The 27,500-nt window shown below is 49.9% G+C and overlaps 2 protein-coding genes across 3 annotated transcripts in view; both read right to left on the reverse strand.

Annotated features, from left to right (window-relative positions):
* LOC116937022 (uncharacterized) overlaps positions 1 to 27,500 on the reverse strand; it is a 59,452-nt gene that overhangs the window by 27,082 nt on the left and 4,870 nt on the right. Inside the window, exons 2-6 of one of the 2 annotated variants that reach the window (XM_076064527.1) lie at positions 25,782 to 25,900; positions 22,323 to 22,372; positions 14,605 to 14,703; positions 6,655 to 6,810; positions 158 to 218 (exon numbers count right to left, since the gene is read on the reverse strand). In XM_076064527.1, the coding sequence (XP_075920642.1) occupies positions 158 to 218; positions 6,655 to 6,810; positions 14,605 to 14,703; positions 22,323 to 22,372; positions 25,782 to 25,896 (481 nt within the window). In that variant the 5' untranslated portion in view covers positions 25,897 to 25,900. Of the gene's footprint in view, positions 1 to 157; positions 219 to 6,654; positions 6,811 to 14,553; positions 14,704 to 22,322; positions 22,373 to 25,781; positions 25,901 to 27,500 lie in introns of both variants that reach the window. The other variant, XM_076064526.1, reaches the window with a different exon arrangement.
* LOC142923434 (uncharacterized) lies at positions 12,380 to 13,445 on the reverse strand. The gene is made up of 3 exons (XM_076064528.1): positions 13,440 to 13,445; positions 13,123 to 13,388; positions 12,380 to 13,070 (listed from the first exon to the last, which is right to left on the reverse strand). The coding sequence occupies exons 1-3, from the start codon at positions 13,443 to 13,445 to the stop codon at positions 12,401 to 12,403; spliced, it is 942 nt and encodes a 313-aa protein (XP_075920643.1). The 3' UTR covers positions 12,380 to 12,400.

Below are 27,500 nucleotides of genomic sequence, written 5' to 3' on the forward strand. Positions count from 1 at the left end.
GTGGTGAGTAAGTGGTGAGTAAGTGGTGAGTAAGTGGTGAGTGAGTGAGTGAGTGGGTGAGTGATTGAGTGAGTGATTGAGTGAGTAATTGGTGAGTAAGTGGTGAGTAATTGGTGAGTAATTGGTGAGTAAGTGGTGAGTAAGTGGTGAGTGTTACTCTGTCTCCAGCTGTCGGTGACTTCCATGCTGTTGAGGCGAAGATAAACCAGCAGTGAACCCTGAGCCACGGGGAGAGAGACACACAGTGAGTGTTATAATAATACTACTAATAATACTACTATAATACTATTAATAATACTACTATAATACTACTAATAATACTACTATAATACTACTACTATAATACTACTAATAATACTACTATAATACTACTAATAATACTAATAATACTACTAATAATACTACTATAATACTATAATACTACTAATACTACTAATAATACTACTATAATACTACTAATACTACTATAATACTACTACTATAACACTAATAATACTACTAATAATACTACTATAACACTACTAATACTACTATAATACTACTAATAATACTACTACTATACTACTAATAATACAACTATAATACTAATAATACTACTAATAATACTACTATACTACTAATAATACTACTAATACTACTAATTATACTACTATAATACTACTAATAGGCGAAGATAAACCAGCAGTGAACCCTGGGCCACGGGGAGAGAGACACACAGTGAGTGTTATAATACTACTACTATAATACTAATACTACTAATAATACTACTAATACTACTATAATACTACTAATAATACTACTATAATACTACTATTATACTACTATGTCTGTGTGTGTGTTATAATACTACTACTAATACTACTACTAATACTACTATAATAATACTACTATAATACTACTAATACTACTACTATAATACTATAATACTACTAATACTACTAATAATACTACTATAATACTACTAATAATACTACTAATACTACTAATTATACTACTATAATACTACTAATAGGCGAAGATAAACCAGCAGTGACCCCTGGGCCACGGGGAGAGAGACACACAGTGAGTGTTATAATAATACTACTAATAATACTACTAATACTACTAATAATACTACTATAATACTACTATAATACTACTAATACTACTATAATACTACTACTATAACACTAATAATACTACTAATAATACTACTACTAATAATACTATAATACTACTATGTCTGTGTGAGTGTTATAATAATACTACTAATACTACTACTATAATACTACTAATAATACTACTATAATACTACTACTAATAACACTACTACTATGTCTGTGTGAGTGTTATAATAATACTACTATAATACTAATAATACTACTATAATACTACTAATAATACTATAATACTACTATAATACTACTAATACTACCATAATACTACTAATACTAATACTACCATAATACTACTAATACTACTATAATACTACTAATAATACTACGATAATACTACTAATAATACTACTAATAATACTACTATAATACTAATAATACTACTATAATACTACTAATACTAGTACTATTAATACTACTAATAATACTATAATACTAATCATACTACTATAATACTACTACTAATAATACTACTAATAATACTACTATAATACTACTATAATACTAATATGTCTGTGTGTGAGTGTTATACTACTACTACTAATAATACTACTATAATACTACTATAATACTACTATGTCTGTGTGAGTGTTATAATACTACTAATAATACTACTATAATACTACTATGTCTGTGTGAGTGTTATAATAATACTAATACTACTAATAATACTACTATAATACTACTATGTCTGTGTGAGTGTTATAATACTACTAATAATACTACTATAATACTACTATGTCTGTGTGAGTGTTATAATAATACTACTAATAATACTACTATAATACTACTATGTCTGTGTGAGTGTTATAATACTACTACTAATAATACTACTATAATACTACTATGTCTGTGTGAGTGTTATAATGCTACTACTAATACTACTACTATAATACTACTATGTCTGTGTGAGTGTTATAATACTACCACTAATAATACTACTATAATACTACTACTATAACACTACTATGTCTGTGTGTGTTATAATAATACTACTACTAATTCTACTATAATACTACTATGTCTGTGTGAGTGTTATAATAATACTACTATAATACTACTACTATAACACTACTATGTCTGTGTGTTATAATAATACTACTAATAATACTACTATAATACTACTACTATAACACTACTATGTCTGTGTGTTATAATAATACTACTAATAATACTACTATGTCTGTGTGAGTTTTATAATACTACTACTATAATACTACTAATAATACTATAATACTACTACTATATTACTACTATAATACTACTAATAATACTACTATAATACTACTATGTCTGTGTGTGAGTGTTATAATAATTTCAGCTAATAATACTACTATAATACTACTACTATAACACTACTATGTCTGTGTGTGTGTTATAATAATACTACTAATACTACTATAATACTACTACTATAATACTACTAAAATACAACTATAATACTATAATACTACTACTACTGACACTACTACTTCTGATACTACTAACACTACTACTACTACTGACACTACTACTACTGACACTACTACTGACACTACTGACACTACTACTACTGACACCACTACTACTGACACTAATACGACGACTGACACCACTACTACTGACACTACTAACACTACTACTACTGACACTACTACTACTGACACTACTACTGACACTACTACTACTGACACTACTACTACTGACACTACTACTGACACTACTGACACTACTACTACTACTGACACTACTACTGACACTACTACTGACACTACTACTACTGACACTACTAACGCTACTACTAACACTACTACTGACACTACTACTGACACTACTACTACTGACACTACTACTGACACTACTACTACTGACACTACTACTGACACTACTAATACTACTGACACTACTGACACTACTACTACTGACACTACTACTGACACTACTGACACTACTACTACTGACACTACTACTGACACTACTGACACTACTACTACTGACACTACTACTGACACTACTACTACTGACACTACTACTACTGACACTACTACTACTGACACTACTACTACTGACACTACTACTACTGACACTACTGACACTACTACTGACACTACTACTGACACTACTACTACTGACACTACTACTGACACTACTGACACCACTACTACTGACACTACTACTGACACTACTACTACTGACTACTACTGACACTACTACTACTGACACTACTACTACTGACACTACTACTGACACTACTACTACTGACACTACTACTACTACTGACACTACTACTGACACTACTACTACTGACACTACAACTACTACGACTGACACTACTACTACTGACACTACTACTACTGACACTACTACTGCGACTGACACTACTACTACTGACACTACTACTACTACTGACACTACTACTACTGACACTAATACTACTGACACTACTACTGACACTACTACTACTACTAACACTACTACTGACACTACTACTACTGACACTACTACTGACACTACTACTACTACTGACACTACTACTACTGACACTACTACTACTGACACTACTGACACTACTACTGACACTACTAACACTACTACTACTACTACTGACACTACTACTGACACTACTACTACTGACACTACTACTGACACTACTACTACTGACACTACTACTGACACTACTACTACTGACACTACTACTACTGACACTACTACTACTGACACTACTACTGACACTACTACTGACACTACTACTACTGACACTACTGACACTACTACTGACACTACTACTGACACTACTACTACTGACACTACTACTGACACTACTACTACTACTAACACTTCTACTACTGACACTACTACTGACACTACTACTGACACTACTACTACTACTGACACTACCACTACTACTGACACTACTACTAACACTACCACTACTACTGACACTACTACTACTGACACTACTACTACTACTAACACTACTACTACTGACACTACTACTACTACTACTACTGACACTACTGACACTACTACTACTGACACTACTACTACTGACACTACTACTGACACTACTACTGACACTACTACTACTGACACTACTGACACTACTACTGACACTACTACTAACACTACTACTGACACTACTACTACTGACACTACTACTACTACTGACACTACTGACACTAATACTACTGACACTACTACTGACACTACTAACACTACTACTACTGACACTACTGACACTACTACTGACACTACTACTGACACTACTACTGACACTACTACTGACACTACTACTGACACTACTACTACTACTACTGACACTACTACTGACACTACTACTACTGACACTACTACTACTACTGACACTACTGACACTACTACTGACACTACTACTGACACTACTGACACCACTACTACTGACAGTACTACTACTGACACCACTACTACTACTGACACTACTACTACTGACACTACTACTGACACTACTACTACTGACACTACTACTGACACTACTACTGACACTACTACTACTGACACTACTGACACTACTACTGACACTACTAACACTACTACTACTGACACTACTACTACTGACACTACTACTACTGACACTACTGACACTACTACTACTGACACTACTGACACTACTACTACTACTGACACTACTGACACTACTAACACTACTGACACTACTACTGACACTACTACTACTACTGACACTACTTCTACTACTGACACTACTGACACTACTACTGACACTACTACTACTAACACTACTACTACTACTGACACTACTACTACTGACACTACTACTGACACTACTAACACTACTACTAACACTACTACTGACACTACTACTGACACTACTACTGACACTACTACTACTACTGACACTACTACTGACACTACTACTACTGACACTACTACTACTACTACTGACACTACTACTACTGACACTACTACTGACACTACTACTACTGACACTACTACTACTGACACTACTACTGACACTACTAACACTACTACTGACACTACTACTGACACTACTACTGACACTACTACTACTACTACTACTGACACTACTACTGACACTACTACTACTACTGACACTACAACTACTACGACTGACACTAACACTACTAACACTACTACTACTGACACTACTGACACTACTACTACTGACACTACTGACACTACTACTGACACTACTACTACTGACACTACTGACACTACTACTGACACTACTACTAACACTACTACTACTGACACTACTACTAACACTACTACTACTACTAACACTACTACTACTGACACTACTACTACTGACACTACTACTGACACTACTACTGACACTAATAACACTACTACTACTACTGACACTACTACTGACACTACTACTGACACTACTACTGACACTACTACTACGACTGACACTACTGATACTACTACTGACACTACTGACACTACTACTGACACTACTGACACTACTAACACTACTACTGACACTACTAACACTACTACTACTACTGACACTACTGACACTACTACTGACACTACTAACACTACTACTGACACTACTAACACTACTACCACTACTGACACTACTGACACTACTACTACTGACACTACTGACACTACTACTGACACTACTACTACTGACACTACTGACACTACTACTGACACTACTACTAACACTACTACTACTGACACTACTACTAACACTACTACTACTACTAACACTACTACTACTGACACTACTACTACTGACACTACTACTGACACTACTACTGACACTAATAACACTACTACTACTACTGACACTACTACTGACACTACTACTGACACTACTACTGACACTACTACTACTACTGACACTACTGACACTACTACTGACACTACTGACACTACTACTGACACTACTAACACTACTACTGACACTACTAACACTACTACTACTACTGACACTACTGACACTACTACTGACACTACTAACACTACTACTGACACTACTAACACTACTACCACTACTGACACTACTGACACTACTACTACTGACACTACTACTGACACTACTACTGACACTACTACTACTGACACTACTACTACTGACACTACTAACACTACTACTACTGACACTCCTACTGACACTACTAACACTACTACTACTGACACTACTACTGACACTACTACTACTAACACTACTACTACTGACACTAGTGACACTACTACTACTGACACTACTAACACTACTACTACTGACACTACTACTGACACTACTACTACTGACACCACTACTACTACTGACACTACTACTACTACTACTGACACTACTACTGACTACCACTGACACTACTAACACTACTACTGACACTACTACTGACACTACTGACACTACTACTAACACTACTGACACTACTACTGACACTACTACTGACACTACTACTACTGACACTACTACTAACACTACTACTACTGACACTACTGACACTACTACTGACACTAGTACTACTGAGTGTCTCACGTAGGCCTTGAGTGCCGAGTGTCTCCGCTGAGCTGTGGAGAGCAAGCTGTCTCCCCAGTCGGCGGTCCGCACGGACACGGGACAGGAGAGACGCAGACGCAGGACACGGAGACACAGAGACGGCAGTGTCCACCGGCTGTCTCGTGTCCCACCCAGCTGAGACACAGAGACACAGAGACAGAGAGACACAGGGTGAGACAGAGACACACAGAGACTCACAGAGACACACAGAGACACACAGAGACACACAGGGTGAGACAGAGACACACAGAGACACTCACAGAGACTCTCACAGAGACTCACAGAGACTCACAGAGACACACAGAGACACACAGAGACACAGGGTGAGACAGAGACTCACAGAGACACACAGAGACACACACAGAGACACACACAGAGACACTCACAGAGACTCTCACAGAGACTCACAGAGACTCACAGAGACACACAGAGACACACAGAGACACAGGGTGAGACAGAGACTCACAGAGACACACAGAGACACACAGAGACACACACAGAGACACTCACAGAGACTCTCACAGAGACTCACAGAGACTCACAGAGACACACAGAGACACACAGTGAGACAGAGACACAGGGTGAGACAGAGACACAGAGAGACACAGAGACTCACACAGAGACTCTGACAGAGACACACAGAGACACAGGGAGACACACACAGACAGAGAGACACAGGAGAGACGCAGACGCAGGACACGGAGACAGAGAGAGGGCAGTGTCCACCGGCTGTCTCGTGTCCCACCCAGCTGAGACACACAGAGAGACAGAGACAGTGAGACAGAGACACACAGAGACACACAGAGACACAGGAGAGACGCAGACGCAGGACACGGAGACAGAGAGAGGGCAGTGTCCACCGGCTGTCTCGTGTCCCACCCAGCTGAGACACAGACAGAGAGACACACAGTGAGACAGAGACACAGAGACACACAGAGACACACAGAGACACAGAGAGGGCAGTGTCCACCGGCTGTCTCGTGTCCCACCCAGCTGAGACACACAGAGACACAGAGACAGAGAGACACAGGGTGAGACAGAGACACACAGAGACTCACAGAGACTCACAGAGAGACTCACACAGAGACACACAGAGACACAGAGACAGTGAGACAGAGACACACAGAGACACACAGGGTGAGAGAGAGACACACAGAGACACACAGAGACACACAGGGTGAGAGAGAGACACACAGAGACACACGGAGACACAGAGAGGGCAGTGTCCACCGGCTGTCTCGTGTCCCACCCAGCTGAGACACACAGAGAGACAGAGACAGTGAGACAGAGACACACAGAGACACACAGAGACACACAGAGACACACACAGAGACACACAGGGTGAGAGAGAGACACACAGAGACACACGGAGACACAGAGAGGGCAGTGTCCACCGGCTGTCTCGTGTCCCACCCAGCTGAGACACACAGAGACACACACAGTGAGACAGAGACAGTGAGACAGAGACACAGAGACACACAGGGTGAGACAGAGACACACAGAGACACACAGAGACACACAGGGTGAGAGAGAGACACACAGAGACACACAGAGACACAGAGAGGGCAGTGTCCACCGGCTGTCTCGTGTCCCACCCAGCTGAGACACACAGAGACACACACAGTGAGACACACAGAGATACACAGAGACACACAGAGACACACAGAGACACAGAGAGGGCAGTGTCCACCGGCTGTCTCGTGTCCCACCCAGCTGAGACACACAGAGAGACAGACAGTGAGACACAGAGACACAGGGTGAGACAGAGACACACAGAGACTCACAGAGACTCACAGAGAGACTCACACAGAGACACACAGAGACACACACAGAGACACACAGAGACTCACACAGAGTGAGACACAGAGAGACACAGAGACACAGGGTGAGACAGAGAGACACACAGGGTGAGACACAGAGACAGGAGAGACGCAGACGCAGGACACGGAGACAGAGAGACGGCAGTGTCCACCGGCTGTCTCGTGTCCCACCCAGCTGAGACACAGACAGAGAGACAGTGAGACACAGGGTGAGACAGAGACACAGAGACACACAGAGACTCACACAGAGACTCTCACAGAGACTCACAGAGACACACAGAGACACACAGAGACACACAGTGAGACAGAGACACAGGGTGAGACAGAGACACACAGACAGAGAGACACAGGAGAGACGCAGACGCAGGACACGGAGACAGAGAGAGGGCAGTGTCCACCGGCTGTCTCGTGTCCCACCCAGCTGAGACACAGACAGTGAGACAGAGTGAGACACAGAGACACACAGAGACACACAGTGAGACAGAGACACACAGAGACACACAGAGACACACACAGAGACACACAGAGACACACAGGGTGAGACAGAGACACACAGAGACACACAGAGACACACACAGAGACTCACAGAGACTCACAGAGACACACAGACACACAGTGAGACACAGAGACACAGAGACACACAGAGACACAGAGATACACAGAGACACACAGAGACACACAGAGACACAGAGAGACACAGGAGACACACAGAGACACACACAGGGACAGGAGAGACGCAGACGCAGGACACGGAGACAGAGAGAGGGCAGTATCCACCGGCTGTCTCGTGTCCCACCCAGCTGAGACACACAGAGACAGTGAGACAGAGACACACGGAGACACAGAGAGGGCAGTGTCCACCGGCTGTCTCGTGTCCCACCCAGCTGAGACACAGAGACAGAGAGACACAGGGTGAGACAGAGACACACAGAGACACACAGGGTGAGAGAGAGACACACAGAGACACACGGAGACACAGAGAGGGCAGTGTCCACCGGCTGTCTCGTGTCCCACCCAGCTGAGACACAGAGACACACAGAGACTCACAGAGACTCACAGAGACTCATAGAGAGACTCACACAGAGACACACAGAGACACACACAGAGACACACAGGGTGAGACAGAGACACACAGAGACACACAGAGACACACAGGGTGAGACAGAGACACACAGAGACACACAGAGACACACACGGTGAGACAGACACACAGAGACACACAGAGACACACAGGGTGAGACAGTGAGACACAGAGACACACAGAGAGACACAGAGACACACAGAAAGACACAGAGACACAGAGACACACAGAGACACACAGAGACACAGAGAGACAAAGAGACACACAGAGACACACAGAGACACACAGAGACACAGAGACACACAGGGTGAGACAGAGACACAGACACAGAGACACACAGGGTGAGACAGAGACACAGACACAGAGACACACAGAGACACACAGAGACACACAGAGACACAGAGACACACAGGGTGAGACAGAGACACAGACACAGAGACACACAGGGTGAGACAGAGACACAGACACAGAGACACACAGGGTGAGACACAGACACAGACACAGAGACACACAGGGTGAGACAGAGACACAGACACAGAGACACACAGAGACACACAGACACAGGAGAGACGCAGACGCAGGACACGGAGACAGAGAGAGGGCAGTGTCCACCGGCTGTCTCGTGTCCCACCCAGCTGAGACACAGACACAGAGACACACAGAGACACAGAGACACACAGAGACACACAGGGTGAGACAGAGACACAGAGACACACAGTGAGACACAGAGACTCACACAGAGACACACAGAGACACAGAGACACAGGGTGAGACAGAGACACACAGAGACATTGAGACAGAGACACACAGAGACACACAGAGACACAGAGACACACACAGTGAGACACAGAGACACACAGAGACACACAGAGACTCACAGAGACACACAGAGACACACAGAGTGAGACAGAGACACACAGAGACACAGAGACACACAGAGACACACACAGAGACACACAGAGACACAGAGACACACAGAGACACACACAGAGACACACAGAGACACACAGAGACACAGAGACACACAGAGACACACACAGAGACACACACAGAGACACAGAGACACAGACACAGAGACACACAGAGACACAGACACAGAGACACACAGAGACACACAGACACACAGTGAGACAGACACACAGTGAGACAGAGACACAGAGACACACAGACACACAGTGAGACAGAGAAACACAGAGACACAGAGACACACAGAGACACACAGAGACACAGAGAGACACACAGAGACACAGAGGCACACAGGATGAGACAGAGACACAGAGACACACAGAGACACACAGGGTGAGACAGAGACACACACAGACACACAGAGACACAAAGGGTGAGACAGAGACACAGAGACATACAGAGACACACAGGGTGAGACAGAGACACAGAGACACACAGAGACACACAGGGTGAGACAGAGACACAGAGACACACAGAGACGCAGAGACACACAGAGACAAAGAGACACACAGAGACACAGAGACACACAGGGTGAGACAGAGACACACAGAGACACACAGAGACAGAGAGACACACAGAGACACACAGGGTGAGACAGAGACACACAGAGACACACAGAGGCACACAGGGTGAGACAGAGACACAGAGACACACAGAGACACAGGGAGACACAGAGACACAGGGTGAGACAGAGACACGGAGAAACACAGAGACACGGAGAGACACAGAGACACACACATACACAGAGATACACAGAGACACACAGGGTGAGACAGAGAGAGACGGAGAGAGAGAGACACGGGGAGAGAGAGACACGGGGAGAGAGAGACACGGGGAGAGAGAGACACGGGGAGAGAGAGACACGGGGAGAGAGAGACACGGGGAGAGAGACACGGGGAGAGAGACACGGGGAGAGAGAGACACGGGTTAGAGAGATATACGGGGAGAGAGACACGGGGAGAGAGAGAGACACGGGGAGAGAGACACGGGGAGAGAGACACGGGGAGAGAGAGACACGGGGAGAGAGAGACACGGGGAGAGAGAGACGCGGGGAGAGAGATGCGGGGAGAGAGAGACACGGGGAGAGAGAGACACGGGGAGACAGAAACACGGGGAGAGAGAGACACGGGGAGAGAGAGACACGGGGAGAGAGAGACACGGGGAGAGAGAGACACGGGGAGAGAGACACGGGGAGAGAGAGACACGGGGAGAGAGAGACACGGGGAGAGAGACACGGGGAGAGAGAGACACGGGGAGACAGAAACACGGGGAGAGAGAGACACGGGGAGAGAGAGACACGGGGAGAGAGAGACACGGGGAGAGAGAGACACGGGGAGAGAGAGACACGGGGAGAGAGAGACACGGGGAGAGAGAGACACGGGGAGAGAGAGACACGGGTGAGAGAGAGAGACACGGGGAGAGAGAGACACGGGGAGAGAGAGACACGGGGAGAGAGAGACACGGGGAGAGAGAGACACGGGTGAGAGAGAGACACGGGGAGAGAGAGAGACACGGGGAGAGAGAGAGACACGGGGAGAGAGAGACACGGGGAGAGAGAGACACGGGGAGAGAGACACGGGTAGAGAGAGACACGGAGAGAGACACGGAGAGAGAGAGACACGGAGAGAGAGAGACACGGGGGAGAGAGACACGGGGAGAGAGACACGGGGAGAGAGACACGGGGAGAGAGAGACACGGGGTGAGAGAGACACGGGGAGAGAGAGAGAGAGAGAGACACGGGGAGAGAGAGAGACACGGGGAGAGAGAGACACGGGGAGAGAGAGACACGGGGAGAGAGAGACACGGGGAGAGAGAGACACGGGGAGAGAGAGACACGGGGAGAGAGAGAGACACGGGTTTAGAGAGAGACACACGGGGAGACAGAGACATGGGGAGAGAGAGACACGGGGAGAGAGAGACACGGGGAGAGAGAGACACGGGGAGAGAGAGACACGGGGAGAGAGACACAGAGAGAGACACGGGGAGAGAGAGACACGGGGAGAGAGAGACACGGGGAGAGAGAGACACGGGGAGAGAGAGACACGGAGAAAGAGAGGAGAGAGAGAGAGACACGGGGTGAGAGACACGGAGAGAGAGAGACACGGAGAGAGAGACACGGAGAGAGAGAGACACGGGGAGAGAGAGACACGGGGAGAGAGACACGGGGAGAGAGACACGGGGAGAGAGAGAAACGGGGAGAGAGAGACACGGGGTGAGAGACACGGGGAGAGAGAGAGAGAGAGAGACACGGGGAGAGAGAGACACGGAGAGAGAGAGACACGGGGAGAGAGAGAGACACGGGGAGAGAGAGACACGGGTGAGAGAGAGAGACACGGGGAGAGAGAGACACGGGGGGAGAGACATGGGTAGAGAGAGACACGGAGAGAGAGACACGGAGAGAGAGAGACACGGGGAGAGAGAGAGACACGGGGAGAGAGAGACACGGGTGAGAGAGAGAGACACGGGGAGAGAGAGACACGGGTGAGACAGAGACACTGGGAGAGAGAGACACGGGGTGAGAGGTGCACCTAGCCTGGCACGTTGACACTCCACGTGTCCACGTGGAGTGTCAACGTGCACCTAGGGTGGCCACGTGGATCGTTCGGACGCTCGCCGCGGAGGAGAGGCTGCCGCTCCTCTGTCCGGAGCTGGACCGGTACCGTCTGGATCTCTGTGGTATACTGGAGGTCCGGTGGACTGTTTCTGGTGTGTATTTGTACGTTGATAGGAGAGGCTGCCGCTCCTCTGTCGGGAGCTCGACCGGTACCACTTGGATCTCTGTGGCTTTCAGGAGGCCTGGTGCAGTGGTCCAGTAGAATGTGTGTAGAGCAGAGGCTGCCACTGCTCTGTCAGGAGCTGGACCGGTACCGTCTGGATCTCTGTGGTATACAGGAGACCCCCATTCATCTGACGGGAGCTGGTTAAGTCCCGCCTGGACCTCTGTAGATTTCAGGAAGTCCGGTGGACTGGTTCTGGCCTGTATGTAGAGAGGCTGCCACTCCTCTGTCGGGAGCTGGACCGGTACCGTCTGGATATCTGTGGTATACAGGAGGTCCGGTGGACTGTTTCTGGTGTGTATTTGTACGTGGATAGGAGAGGCTGCCGCTACTCTGTCGGGAGCTGGATTGGTACCGCTTGGATCTCTGTGGTATACAGGAGGTTTCGGTGGACTGTTTCTGGTGTGTATTTGTACGTGGATAGGAGAGGCTGCCGCTCCTCTGTCAGGAGCTGGACCGGTACTGCCTGGATCTCTACGGTATCCAGGAGACCCGGTGGAGAGGCTGCCGCTCCTCTGTCGGGAGCTGGACCGGTACCGCCTGGATATCTGTGGTATACAGGAGGCCCCCATTCATCTGACGGGAGCTGGTTAAGTCCCGCCTGGACCTCTGTAGATTTCAGGAAGTCCGGTGGACTGGTTCTGGCCTGTATGTAGAGAGGCTGCCGCTCCTCTGTCGGGAGCTGGACTGGTACCACTTGGATCTCTGTGGTATACAGGAGGTCCGGTGGACTGTTTCTGGTGTGTATTTGTACGTGGATAGGAGAGGCTGCCGCTACTCTGTCGGGAGCTGGACCGGTACCGTCTGGATCTCTGTGGTATACAGGAGGTCCGGTGGACTGTTTCTGGTGTGTATTTGTACGTGGATAGGAGAGGCTGCCGCTCCTCTGTCGGGAGCTGGACCGGTACCGTCTGGATATCTGTGGTATACAGGAGGTCCGGTGGACTGTTTCTGGTGTGTATTTGTACGTTGATAGGAGAGGCTGCCGCTACTCTGTCGGGAGCTGGACCGGTACCGTCTGGATCTCTGTGGTATACAGGAGGTCCGGTGGACTGTTTCTGGTGTGTATTTGTACGTTGATAGGAGAGGCTGCCACTCCTCTGTCGGGAGCTGGACCGGTACCGCCTGGGACCGTCTGCAGTATCCAGGAGGCCCGGTGGACTGGTGCTGGTGTCTGTTTGTAGAGTAGTGGAGAGTCTGCCGCGCATCTGACGGGAGCTGGACCGGTAACCACCTGGTTGTGGCTGGTGGTTGTGGTTGTGGTAGCGGTTGTGGCTGCTGCTACCTTGATGGTGGCAAGTTCCCGCAGATCGACCTCCCCACGGAGCTGTATGCCGCACTCGGAGCGAACTCTCCACCTATCCACGTCCAGACCCACTCCCACCTCAACAACAACAACAACAACAACAACCACAACCACCACTACAACCGCCACCACCACTCCCACACCTCAACAACCGCTACCGCTACCACGAACAACCACTCCCACCGTCAACCACCGCAACCACCACTCCCACCTCAACAACCACAACAACAACCACAACCACCACGTCAACCGCCACCACCACTCCAACCTCAACAAGAACAACCACCACTACAACCGCCACCACCACTCCAACCACAACCACAACCACCACTACAACCGCCACCACCATTCCACACCTCAACAACAACCACCGCTACCACGAACGACCACAACCACCACCGCCACTCCCACCTCAACAACCACAGCAACAACCACAACCACCACTACAACCACAACCACCACTACAACAACAACCACCACGTCAACCGCCACCACCACTCCAACCTCAACAACCGCTACCGCTACCACGAACGACCACTCCCACCCTCAACCACCGCAACCACCACTCCCACCTCAACAACCACAACAACAACAACAACCACAACCACCACTACAACCGCCACCACCACTCCCACACCTCAACAACCACAACCGCTACCACGAACGACCACAACCACCACCACCACCACCACAACTACCACCACAACAACCGCCACCACCACTCCCACCCTCAACCACCGCAACCACCAACAACCGCAACCGCCACCGCCACTCCCACCTCAACAACCACCACAACAACAACAACCACCACTACAACAACCACCACTACAACCACGAACAACCACTCCCACCCTCAACGGCAACCACCACCACCGCAACCGCCACAACCACTCCCACCTCAACAACCACAACAACAACAACAACAACCACCACTCCCACCTCAACAACAACAACAACAACAACCACCACTCCCACCTCAACAACCACAACAACAACAACCACTACAACCGCCACCACCACTCCCACCTCAACAACCACAACAACAACAACAACAACCACCACTCCCACCTCAACAACCACAACAACAACAACAACCACTACAACCGCCACCACCACTCCCACCTCAATAACAACCACCACCACCAACCACCACCACCACTCCAAGCTCAACAACAACAACCGCTATCACTACAACCACTACCACCACCACCACAACTACCAAGAACCACCACCGCCACAATCACTCCCACCTCAACAACCACAACAACAACAACCACAACCACCACTCCCACCTCAATAACCACCACCAACAACAACCGCCACCACCACTCCAAGCTCAACAACAACAACCGCTATCACTACAACCACTACCACCACCACCACCACCACCACAACTACCAACAACCGCCACCATCACTCCCACCTCAACAACCACAACAACAACAACCACAACCACAACAACAACAACAACCACAACAACAACCACCACTACAACCGCCACCACCACTCCCACCTCAATAACCACCACCAACAACCGCCACCACCACTCCAAGCTCAACAACAACAACAACCACAACCACCAACAACCGCCACCACCACTCCCACACCTCAATAACCACAACCACCACCACCAACCACCACCACCACTCCAAGCTCAACAACAACAACCGCTATCACTACAACCACTACCACCACCACAACTACCACCACAACAACCGCCACCACCACTCCCACCTCAATAACCACAACCACCACCAACAACCGCCACCACCACTCCAAGCTCAACAACAACAACCGCTATCACTACAACCACCACCACCACCACCACAACTACCACCATAACAACCGCTACCACTGCCTACAACAATCACCGCCACCACAACCACAACAAACGCAACAGCCACAACCACCGCTGCCCACAACAATGGCCGCCATTGGCCACTAAGCGACTCTGTGATGTCACCACGGTGCCTGAGCCAGGCTAGGTGCACCAGGAGGTCACGGGGCAGACCCAGTGGCCGATGCACCACCTGTGCCCCCTACTGTGCCAACCCGCTGTGCTTTAGCCACCCGGCGCTCCGCTCGTTGTTGTGAGCGTCGCTCCTCCGCCCTCCGTTGTTGTTGGAGGGCGACTGCCTCCAACTGCCCAGTAGCGTCCTTCACGAGCCTCCTCCACAGAGGCCGATCTTGACACCGCTGGTACCAGTCATCGGCAAGTCCACTCAGCTCCACGTCCTCCTGTACCACATCACTCCATCTCTTCTCTTAGCCCGTGCCGCGCCCGTTTAGCCCCCTCGATCCGGCCGAACAAAAGCTGCTTGGGCATTCGGTGACAGGGAATGCGGGCTAGCTAATGCAGCCTTGCCTGCCGGAGGAGCTCACCGATGGGACTTTAACCAGGCTGGATTGTGTGAGCTCCTCACACAATCCAGCCTGGTTAAAGCCAGAATGGGTCATAGGCAGGCCAGCGTAAATGTTTCTAACCGGCGAAGATGTTCCATTAGGGGGGTCCACGTTTCGCAAGCGTAGAGAAGGGAGGGAATGACCGTGGCCTAGAAGACCTGAAGCTTAGTGCGGAGCGACAGACCAGGTAGCTTCCAAGTAGCGTTACGCAACCGATGAAAAGATATTGCCGCTCGACTGATTCGGAGTGAGACCTCTGCTGTTAAACTGGAGCCGGTCACAAGCACACTGCCCAGGTATGGGAAACTCTCCACTCTCTCCACAACTGCCCCATCACCAATTGGGAGTTGTGGGGGTGGAGTGTCCGATGGCACAAAATACCCAGGCAGGTGCTTAGTTTGGGTGGGGCTGATGGTAAGGCCCCATCTCTTAGTGGCACGCTCCAATCTCAGCAGCAGCGTCTCCAACTCCTCCTCTGAGTGAGCAGCAATTACCAAATAATCGGCATACGTAACGTGGTTGAGCAATAGGGAGCCATCCCTTGACCGCACCCGGGCATCGATCAGCCTCCCATTATATCTGTACCAAATGGAGATTCCCCCGGTACAGCTATTGAAGGCTTCACGAACTACGTGGTCAAAATAGATGTTAAATAATGTGGGAGCCAGAGGACATCCCTGTCGCACCCCAAGGTGTACAGGGAATGGCTCTGACTCCCGGCCACGTAGTTTTACCCGGGCCCGCTCACCATCATGAAGGTCCTTAATGATCGTGAGCAGGGGGTCAGGGACTCCAAAAGCACGAAGAACAACCCAGAGCCCAGGCCTACTGATGGTATCACAGGCCTTTGACCAGGTCAATAAAGCGGAGATGTAGGTCTTGCTGGAATTCCCTACACCTCTGCTGTAGCAGACGGACACAAAATATGGCATCCGTGCAGGACCGCCCTTTCCTGAAACCGCACTGGGGCTCCGCAAGCCTCTCCTCAGCGTGCCTGGCGAGGCGATGCTGTTGAATAATCCTTGCCAGGACCTTTCCCGGCCTCACACTGAGGGTGCGAGACGCACCTGTAAGTTGTTACGGACTGTGCGGTCCCCCTTCCTTAAAAAGAGCCCGGGACCCACCAGGGCATCCTTCCGACCCTGGGGGAAAACCCATCCAGCGCCCCAGAGCGTCGTGATGATTTACATTATGAGACCTCCTCTTTGCCAGTAACAAGATATGGTCGTGATGTCGCGTAGGAGAGCCCCGCGGACGAGCGCCAAACCTCCCTCAGCAGTTTCGCCTGGGAGATCGTCTCTGCCCCCCCCCCCTCGACTCCCGGATCGACCTCGACCGAGCCGCTAACAGAGGGGGGCGACTGCTTCCGACAACATTTGAGGCACCGCAGCCGCCCCCGATCTTGGCCCAACACCCACCCACCCCCCGCCCCCGCCCGCCGGTGATTTTTCGCGGGCCGAGGGGAATTCCCCGCCCACCACCACCACCACCATCACCACTATCACTATCACCACCACCACCACCATCACTACCACCTCCACCATCACCACCACCATCACTACCACCATCACCACCATCATCACCACCACCATCACCATCACCACCATCACCACCATCACCACCACCACCACCACCACCATCACCACCACCACCATCACCACCATCACCACCACCATCACCACCTCCACCACCACCACCATCACCACCATCACCACCACCACCATCACCACCATCACCACCACCACCACCACCACCAACCACGTGGTGGTGGTGGTGGTGGCGGTCGTCGTTGTCGTCGACGACCCTGGCCATTGACCGGCCCGTCCCTCCGCGAGGAGGGAGGAGCCGTTTCGGATGACGCTAGAACAGCGACTCCGTGGCTGAGGGGGGCCACCGACGTCGGCTCCGTGGCTGAGGGGGGGCCACCGACGTCGGCTCCGTGGCTGAAGGGGGGCCACCGACGTCGGCTCCGTGGCTGAAGGGGGGCCACCGACGTCGGCTCCGTGGCTGAGGGGGGCCACCAACGGCGACTCCGTGGCTGAGGGGGGCCACCGACGTCGGCTCCGGCCTCCCTCGCCGACGTTGGGTGTCGTCCACGGCGGCCTGTTTGTGGGCCTGTCGCTTTCTCTCAACCATCCTGAACACCTCCTCTTGTCAGCCAGGGTCTCTGTGGAGGTCTGGACCACGTTCCCAAATGCATGGGGGGTCGGAGATTGGATCAACGTTTTTTTCCCCTACTGATGGTAATAGCTGTGGTGCTGCAGGTTACTTTTTTGATGGAGTTAAATAGAGATTCGTGATCGCGGGCCACTGAGGCAGACTCCCATCTCCTCAGCAACCCGCGACCACCACCCATCCTTGCAGCGCCTCACGGCTCTCCGAACCTCCGAGCGAAGGCTGCGGTAAGCCTCCTCATTCTCTTGACGTGGGATTCTGTAGCCGGTGACACTGGGCCTGTCGCTTTTTCTCAACCATCTTGAACACCTCCTCTGTCAGCCAGGGTCTCTGGGGAGGTCTGGACCGCGTTCCCAAATGCATGGGGGGTCGGAGATTGGATCAACGTTTTTTTCCCTACTGATGGTAATAGGTGTGGTGCTGCAGGTTACTTTTTTGATGGAGTTAAATAGAGATTTGTGATCACGGGCCACTGAGGCAGACTCCCATCTCCTCAGCAACCCGCGACCACCACCCATCCTTGCAGCGCCTCACGGCTCTCCGAACCTCCGAGCGAAGGCTGCTGTAAGCCTCCTCATTCTCTTGACGTGGGATTCTGTAGCCGGTGACACTGGGCCTGTCGCTTTTTCTCAACCATCCTGAACAACTCCTCTTGTCAGCCAGGGTCTCTGGGGAGGTCTGGACCGCGTACCCAAAGCAGCCATTGCAGCTGCATGAGTGACAGTCCTAAACCTCGCCCATTTACCCTCGACATCAGGAGGAGTGGGGGACGATGCCAATCCCAGCCGCAAGCGATGATGAAATTCTCGCTTGCAACTTTCATCAGATAACTGAGACCAGGCCACTTTAGGTTTGAATGGGGTCCTGGGTGTACACCCACCACCGGAGTGGAAGAATGGCAGGCACATCTTACAGATGACTAGTCGATGGTCAGAGGGCAGATCAGCTCCACGGTAGGTCCTGGTGTCAAGGACATTGGAAGGCATCCGCTGTTCCGTCACTATGTAGCCCAGCAGATGTTCTTGCTTGGACCCGGCATGCATCCATGATGTTGTGTGGATGCGCCGATGCCGGAACAGCGTGTTGGTAATTACAAGCCCATGGGCTGCACAAAAATCTAGCAGCCTCCTACCGTTGTTATTGAGCTGATCTGGCCCATGCCCTCCAATCACTCCAGACCAGGTGCCAGCATCATGACCAACTCGTGCATTAAAGTCACCCAACATGATGACTCTATCCCGAGGGGCCACTTTAGCCAGCACCTGTGACAGGAGGTCATAGAAGGCATCTGACTCACCGGCTTTGCCTGCATCCCTCCACGGATGTTCGTCTTCGGTGGGGGCATAAGTAACCACGACCACCACTCCTCGCCTCCGGTTGATGGGGAGGCGAGCCCAAAGTAGCCTGGGGCTTACAGCTTCCCACAACTCACCGCCACGCTCCCACGCCCCCTTCATTCTTTTGTTCAAAAGAAGAGCCACACACTGTTGTTTGGCAGTCTCCTGCTACCCCGAGTGGAGAACTGTCCACACCTCATAACTAGATCCAGAACTGGTTCCGCCGGACTCTCCTGTACTGCACAGAGATCCAGGCGGTACAGGTCCAGCTCCCGACAGAGGAGTGGGCAGCCTCTCCACTACATGGAGATCCAGGCGGTACCGGTCCAGCTCCAGACAGAGGAGTGGGCAGCCTCTCCTTCACAACCATCACAACCACTAGCCCCACCATCACCTCCCATCACCACCTCCATCCACACCGCCATCACCACCACCATCACAACCACTACCCCCACCATCACCTCCCATCACCACCTCCATCCACACAGCCATCACCACCACCATCACAACCAATACCCCCACCATCACCTCCATCACCACCACCATCACCACCACCATCACCACCAGCACAACCATCACCGCCACCATCACTACCACGAACACCACCATCACAAGCACCACCCCCCATCACCAACATCACCACCTCCATCCACACCGCCATCACCACCACCATCACAACCACTACCCCCATCATTACCTCCATCACCACCTCCATCCACACCGCAAATCACCACCACCATCACAACCAATACCCCCACCATCACCTCCCATCACCACCATCACCATCACCACCAGCACAACCACCATCACAACCAATACCCCCACCATCACCTCCATCACCACCACCATCACCACCACCATCACCACCAGCACAACCATCACCACCACCATCACTACCACGAACACCACCATCACAAGCACCACCCCCCATCACCAACATCACCACCTCCATCCACACCGCCATCACCACCACCATCACAACCACTACCCCCACCATCACCTCCATCACCACCACCAGCACAACCATCACCACCACCGTCGCAACAACCACCACCACCACCACCACGACTACAAAGACCAAGACAACCACTTAACCAGCGCATCAACAACAACCACTTACAACTGCAGGGACCACAACCAAATCGGCCACAACAATCACCACCACCACAACAACAACAACCACAAAGTTTATGATTGGAAAGTTGGTCACGTGGTGGTGATGGTGGTGGTGGTGGTGGTGGTGATGGTGATGGTGGTGATGGTGGTGGTGATGGTGGTGATGGTGATGGTGGTGGTGATGGTGATAATGGTGGTGGTGATGGTGGTGGTGATGGTGGTGGTGGTGATGGTGGTGGTGATGGTGATGGTGGTGGTGGTGATGGTGGTGGTGATAGTTGTGGTGATGATGGTGATGGTGGTCGTGATGATGATGGTGATGGGGGTGATGGTGGTGGTGATGGTGGTGATGGTGGTGATGGTGGTGATGGTGGTGGTGGTGATGGTGATGATGGTGGTGGTGGTGATGGTGGTGATGGTGATGGTGGTGGTGGTGATGGTGATGGTGGTGGTGATGGTGGTGATGATGATGGTGGTGATGATGATGATGGTGGTGGTGATGGTGATGGTGGTGATGGTGGTGATGGTGGTGGTGATGGTGATGGTGGTGGTGATGGTGGTGATGGTGGTGGTGATGGTGGTGATGGTGGTGATGGTGATGGTGGTGATGGTGATGATGGTGATGGTGGTGATGGTGGTGGTGATGGTGGTGATGACGGTAATCACCTTGCCAATTGCTGGATCTTCCAACAACTCCTGAAGATCATGCGGAATTTCTGTCATCAACAACAACAACAACATCACCATCATCAACAACAACAACATCATCACCATCACCACCACCATCACCACCACCACCACCATCATCACCACCATCACCACCATGACCATCACCACCATCACCACCATCACCACCATCACCACCACCACCATCACCACCACCACCACCATCACCACCATCACCACCACCACCACCATCACCATCACCACCACCATCACCACCATCACCACCATGACCATCACCACCATCACCACCATCACCACCATCATCACCACCATCACCACCACCACCACCACCATCACCACCATCACCATCACCACCATCACCACCATCACCACCACCACCACCACCATCACCACCACCATCATCACCATCACCACCATCACCACCATCACCACCACCACCACCACCACCATCACCACCACCACCACCACCATCACCACCACCACCACCACCACCATCACCACCACCACCACCATCACCACCACCACCACCATCACCACCACCACCATCACCACCACCATCACCACCATCACCATCACCACCACCACCATCACCACCATCACCATCACCACCATCACCATCACCATCACCACCACCATCACCACCATCACCACCACCATCACCACCATCACCATCACCACCACCATCACCACCATCACCATCACCACCACCATCACCACCATCACCATCACCACCATCACCATCACCACCACCATCACCACCATCACCACCACCATCACCACCATCACCACCACCATCACCACCATCACCATCATCACCATCACCACCACCATCACCACCATCACCATCACCACCATCACCATCACCACCACCATCACCACCATCACCACCACCACCACCACCACCATCATCACCACCATCACCACCATCACCATCACCACCACCATCACCATCACCACCATCACCACCATCACCATCACCACCACCATCACCACCATCATCACCATCACCACCATCACCACCACCACCACCACCATCACCACCACCATCACCACCACCATCATCACCACCATCACCACCATCACCATCACCACCACCATCACCACCATCACCATCATCACCATCACCACCACCATCACCACCATCACCATCACCACCATCACCATCACCACCACCATCACCACCATCACCACCACCACCACCACCATCATCACCACCATCACCACCATCACCATCACCACCACCATCACCATCACCACCATCACCACCATCACCATCACCACCACCATCACCACCATCATCACCATCACCACCATCACCACCACCACCACCACCATCACCACCACCATCACCACCACCATCATCACCACCATCACCACCATCACCATCACCACCACCATCACCATCACCACCATCACCACCACCATCACCACCACCATCACCATCACCACCACCACCACCACCATCACCACCACCATCACCACCATCACCACCACCACCATCACCACCATCACCACCATCACCATCACCACCATCACCACCACCATCACCATCACCACCACCACCACCACCATCACCACCACCATCACCACCATCACCACCACCACCATCACCACCATCACCACCATCACCACCACCATCACCACCATCACCATCACCACCACCATCACCATCATCACCATCACCATCACCACCACCATCACCATCACCACCACCACCACCACCATCATCACCACCACCACCACCATCACCACCACCACCATCATCACCATCACCACCACCACCACCACCATCACCACCACCATCACCACCATCACCACCACCATCACCACCATCATCACCACCATCACCACCACCACCACCATCACCACCACCATCACCACCATCACCATCATCACCACCATCACCATCATCACCACCATCACCACCACCATCACCACCATCACCATCACCACCATCACCACCACCACCACCACCATCATCACCACCATCACCATCATCACCACCACCATCACCACCATCACCACCACCATCACCACCACCACCATCACCACCATCACCACCATCACCACCACCACCACCACCATCACCACCACCATCACCACCATCACCACCACCACCATCACCACCATCACCACCATCACCACCACCATCACCACCATCACCATCACCACCACCATCACCATCATCACCATCACCATCACCATCACCACCACCATCACCATCACCACCACCACCACCACCATCACCACCATCACCACCACCATCACCACCATCACCACCATCACCACCATCACCACCACCATCACCACCATCACCACCATCACCACCACCACCACCACCACCATCACCACCACCACCATCATCACCATCACCACCACCACCACCACCATCACCACCACCATCACCACCACCACCATCACCACCACCACCATCACCACCATCACCACCATCACCACCATCACCACCATCACCACCACCACCACCACCACCACCATCACCACCACCACCATCACCACCATCACCATCACCACCACCATCACCACCATCACCACCATCACCACCACCATCACCACCACCATCACCATCACCACCACCATCACCACCATCACCACCATCACCACCACCACCATCACCACCACCATCACCATCACCACCATCACCATCACCACCATCACCATCATCACCACCATCATCACCACCACCATCACCACCACCACCATCACCACCATCACCATCACCACCACCATCACCACCACCACCACCATCACCACCACCATCACCACCATCATCACCATCACCACCATCACCATCACCACCATCACCATCACCACCATCACCATCACCACCATCACCATCACCACCATCACCACCATCACCACCACCACCACCACCACCATCACCACCATCACCACCATCACCATCACCACCATCACCACCAACACCACCATCACCACCATCACCATCATCACCATCACCACCATCACCATCACCACCATCACCATCACCACCATCACCATCACCACCATCACCACCATCACCACCACCACCACCACCACCATCACCACCATCACCACCATCACCATCACCACCATCACCACCAACACCACCATCACCACCATCACCACCATCACCACCATCACCATCACCACCATCACCACCAACACCACCATCACCACCATCACCACCATCACCATCATCACCATCACCACCATCACCATCACCACCATCACCATCACCACCATCACCATCACCACCATCACCACCATCACCACCACCACCACCACCACCATCACCACCATCACCACCATCACCATCACCACCATCACCACCAACACCACCATCACCACCATCACCACCATCACCACCATCACCATCACCACCATCACCACCAACACCACCATCACCACCATCACCACCATCACCACCATCACCATCACCTCCACTGTGGAGTTGGAGGATGTAGTTGTGATGATGTCCGACACAAATCGCCATCAGTGCCACTGATCCGTGCAGCGGCCACTCAGCCACCAGGCCCACAACCAGAGGGCTCATCCGCCTGCAGACAACAACAACAACAATCACAACAACAACAACTATCACAACAACAATCACAACAACAATCACAACAACAATCACAACAACAATCACAACAACAACCAACACAACAACAATCACAACAACAACAACTATCACAACAAAAATCACAACAACAACAACTATCACAACAACAATCACAACAACAACAACTATCACAACAACAACAATCACAACAACAACAACAATCACAACAACTATCACAACAACAACTATCACAACAACAACAATCACAACAACCATCACAACAACAACCATCACAACAACAACAACCATCACAACAACAACCATCACAACAACAACAATCACAACAACAACAATCACAACCATCACAACAACAACCATAACAATCACAACAACAACAATCACAACAACAACAATCACAACCATCACAACAACCATAACAATCACAACAACAACCATCACAACAACAACAACCATCACAACAACAACAATCACAACAACAACAATCACAACCATCACAACAACAACCATAACAATCACAACAACAACAATCACAACAACAATCACAACCATCACAACAACCATAACAATCACAACAACAACCATCATAACAACCACAAGAACCATCACACCAGCAACCATCACAACAACCATAACAATGACAACAACAATCACAACAACCATAACAATCACAACAACAATCACAACAACAATCACAAAAACCATAACAATCACAACAATAACCATAACCATCACAACAACAACACCAACAACCATCACACCAGCAACCATCACAACAACCACAACAACCACCACAACAACAACAATCACAACCATCACAACAACCATAACAATCACAACAACAACAATCACAACAACAACAATCACAACCATCACAACAACCATAACAATCACAACAACAACAATCACAACAACAATCACAACCATCACAACAACCATAACAATCACAACAACAACCATCATAACAACCACAAGAACCATCACACCAGCAACCATCACAACAACCATAACAATGACAACAACAATCACAACAACCATAACAATCACAACAACAATCACAACAACAATCACAAAAACCATAACAATCACAACAATAACCATAACCATCACAACAACAACACCAACAACCATCACACCAGCAACCATCACAACAACCACAACAACCACCACAACAACAACAATCACAACCATCACAACAACCATAACAATCACAACAACAACAATCACAACAACAACAATCACAACCATCACAACAACCATAACAATCACAACAACAACAATCACAACAACAATCACAACCATCACAACAACCATAACAATCACAACAACAACCATCATAACAACCACAAGAACCATCACACCAGCAACCATCACAACAACCATAACAATGACAACAACAATCACAACAACCATAACAATCACAACAACAATCACAACAACAATCACAAAAAACCATAACAATCACAACAACAACAATCACAACAACAACAATCACAACCATCACAACAACAACCATAACAATCACAACAACAACAATCACAACAACAATCACAACCATCACAACAACCATAACAATC

This window comes from Petromyzon marinus, unplaced genomic scaffold (assembly GCF_048934315.1).
Source record: "Petromyzon marinus isolate PM22_M1 ecotype Great Lakes invasive population unplaced genomic scaffold, UKy_Petmar_22M1.pri1.0 PM_Scaffold_501, whole genome shotgun sequence".
NCBI classification, from domain to species: Eukaryota; Metazoa; Chordata; class Hyperoartia; order Petromyzontiformes; family Petromyzontidae; genus Petromyzon; species Petromyzon marinus.

Coding starts and splice junctions, on each gene's coding strand:
- LOC142923434 (XM_076064528.1), bottom strand. Junction 13,071..13,122: donor GATCCACGTGGCCACCCTAG/GTGCACGTTGAC, acceptor GTGCCAGGCTAG/GTGCACCTCTCACCCCGTGT.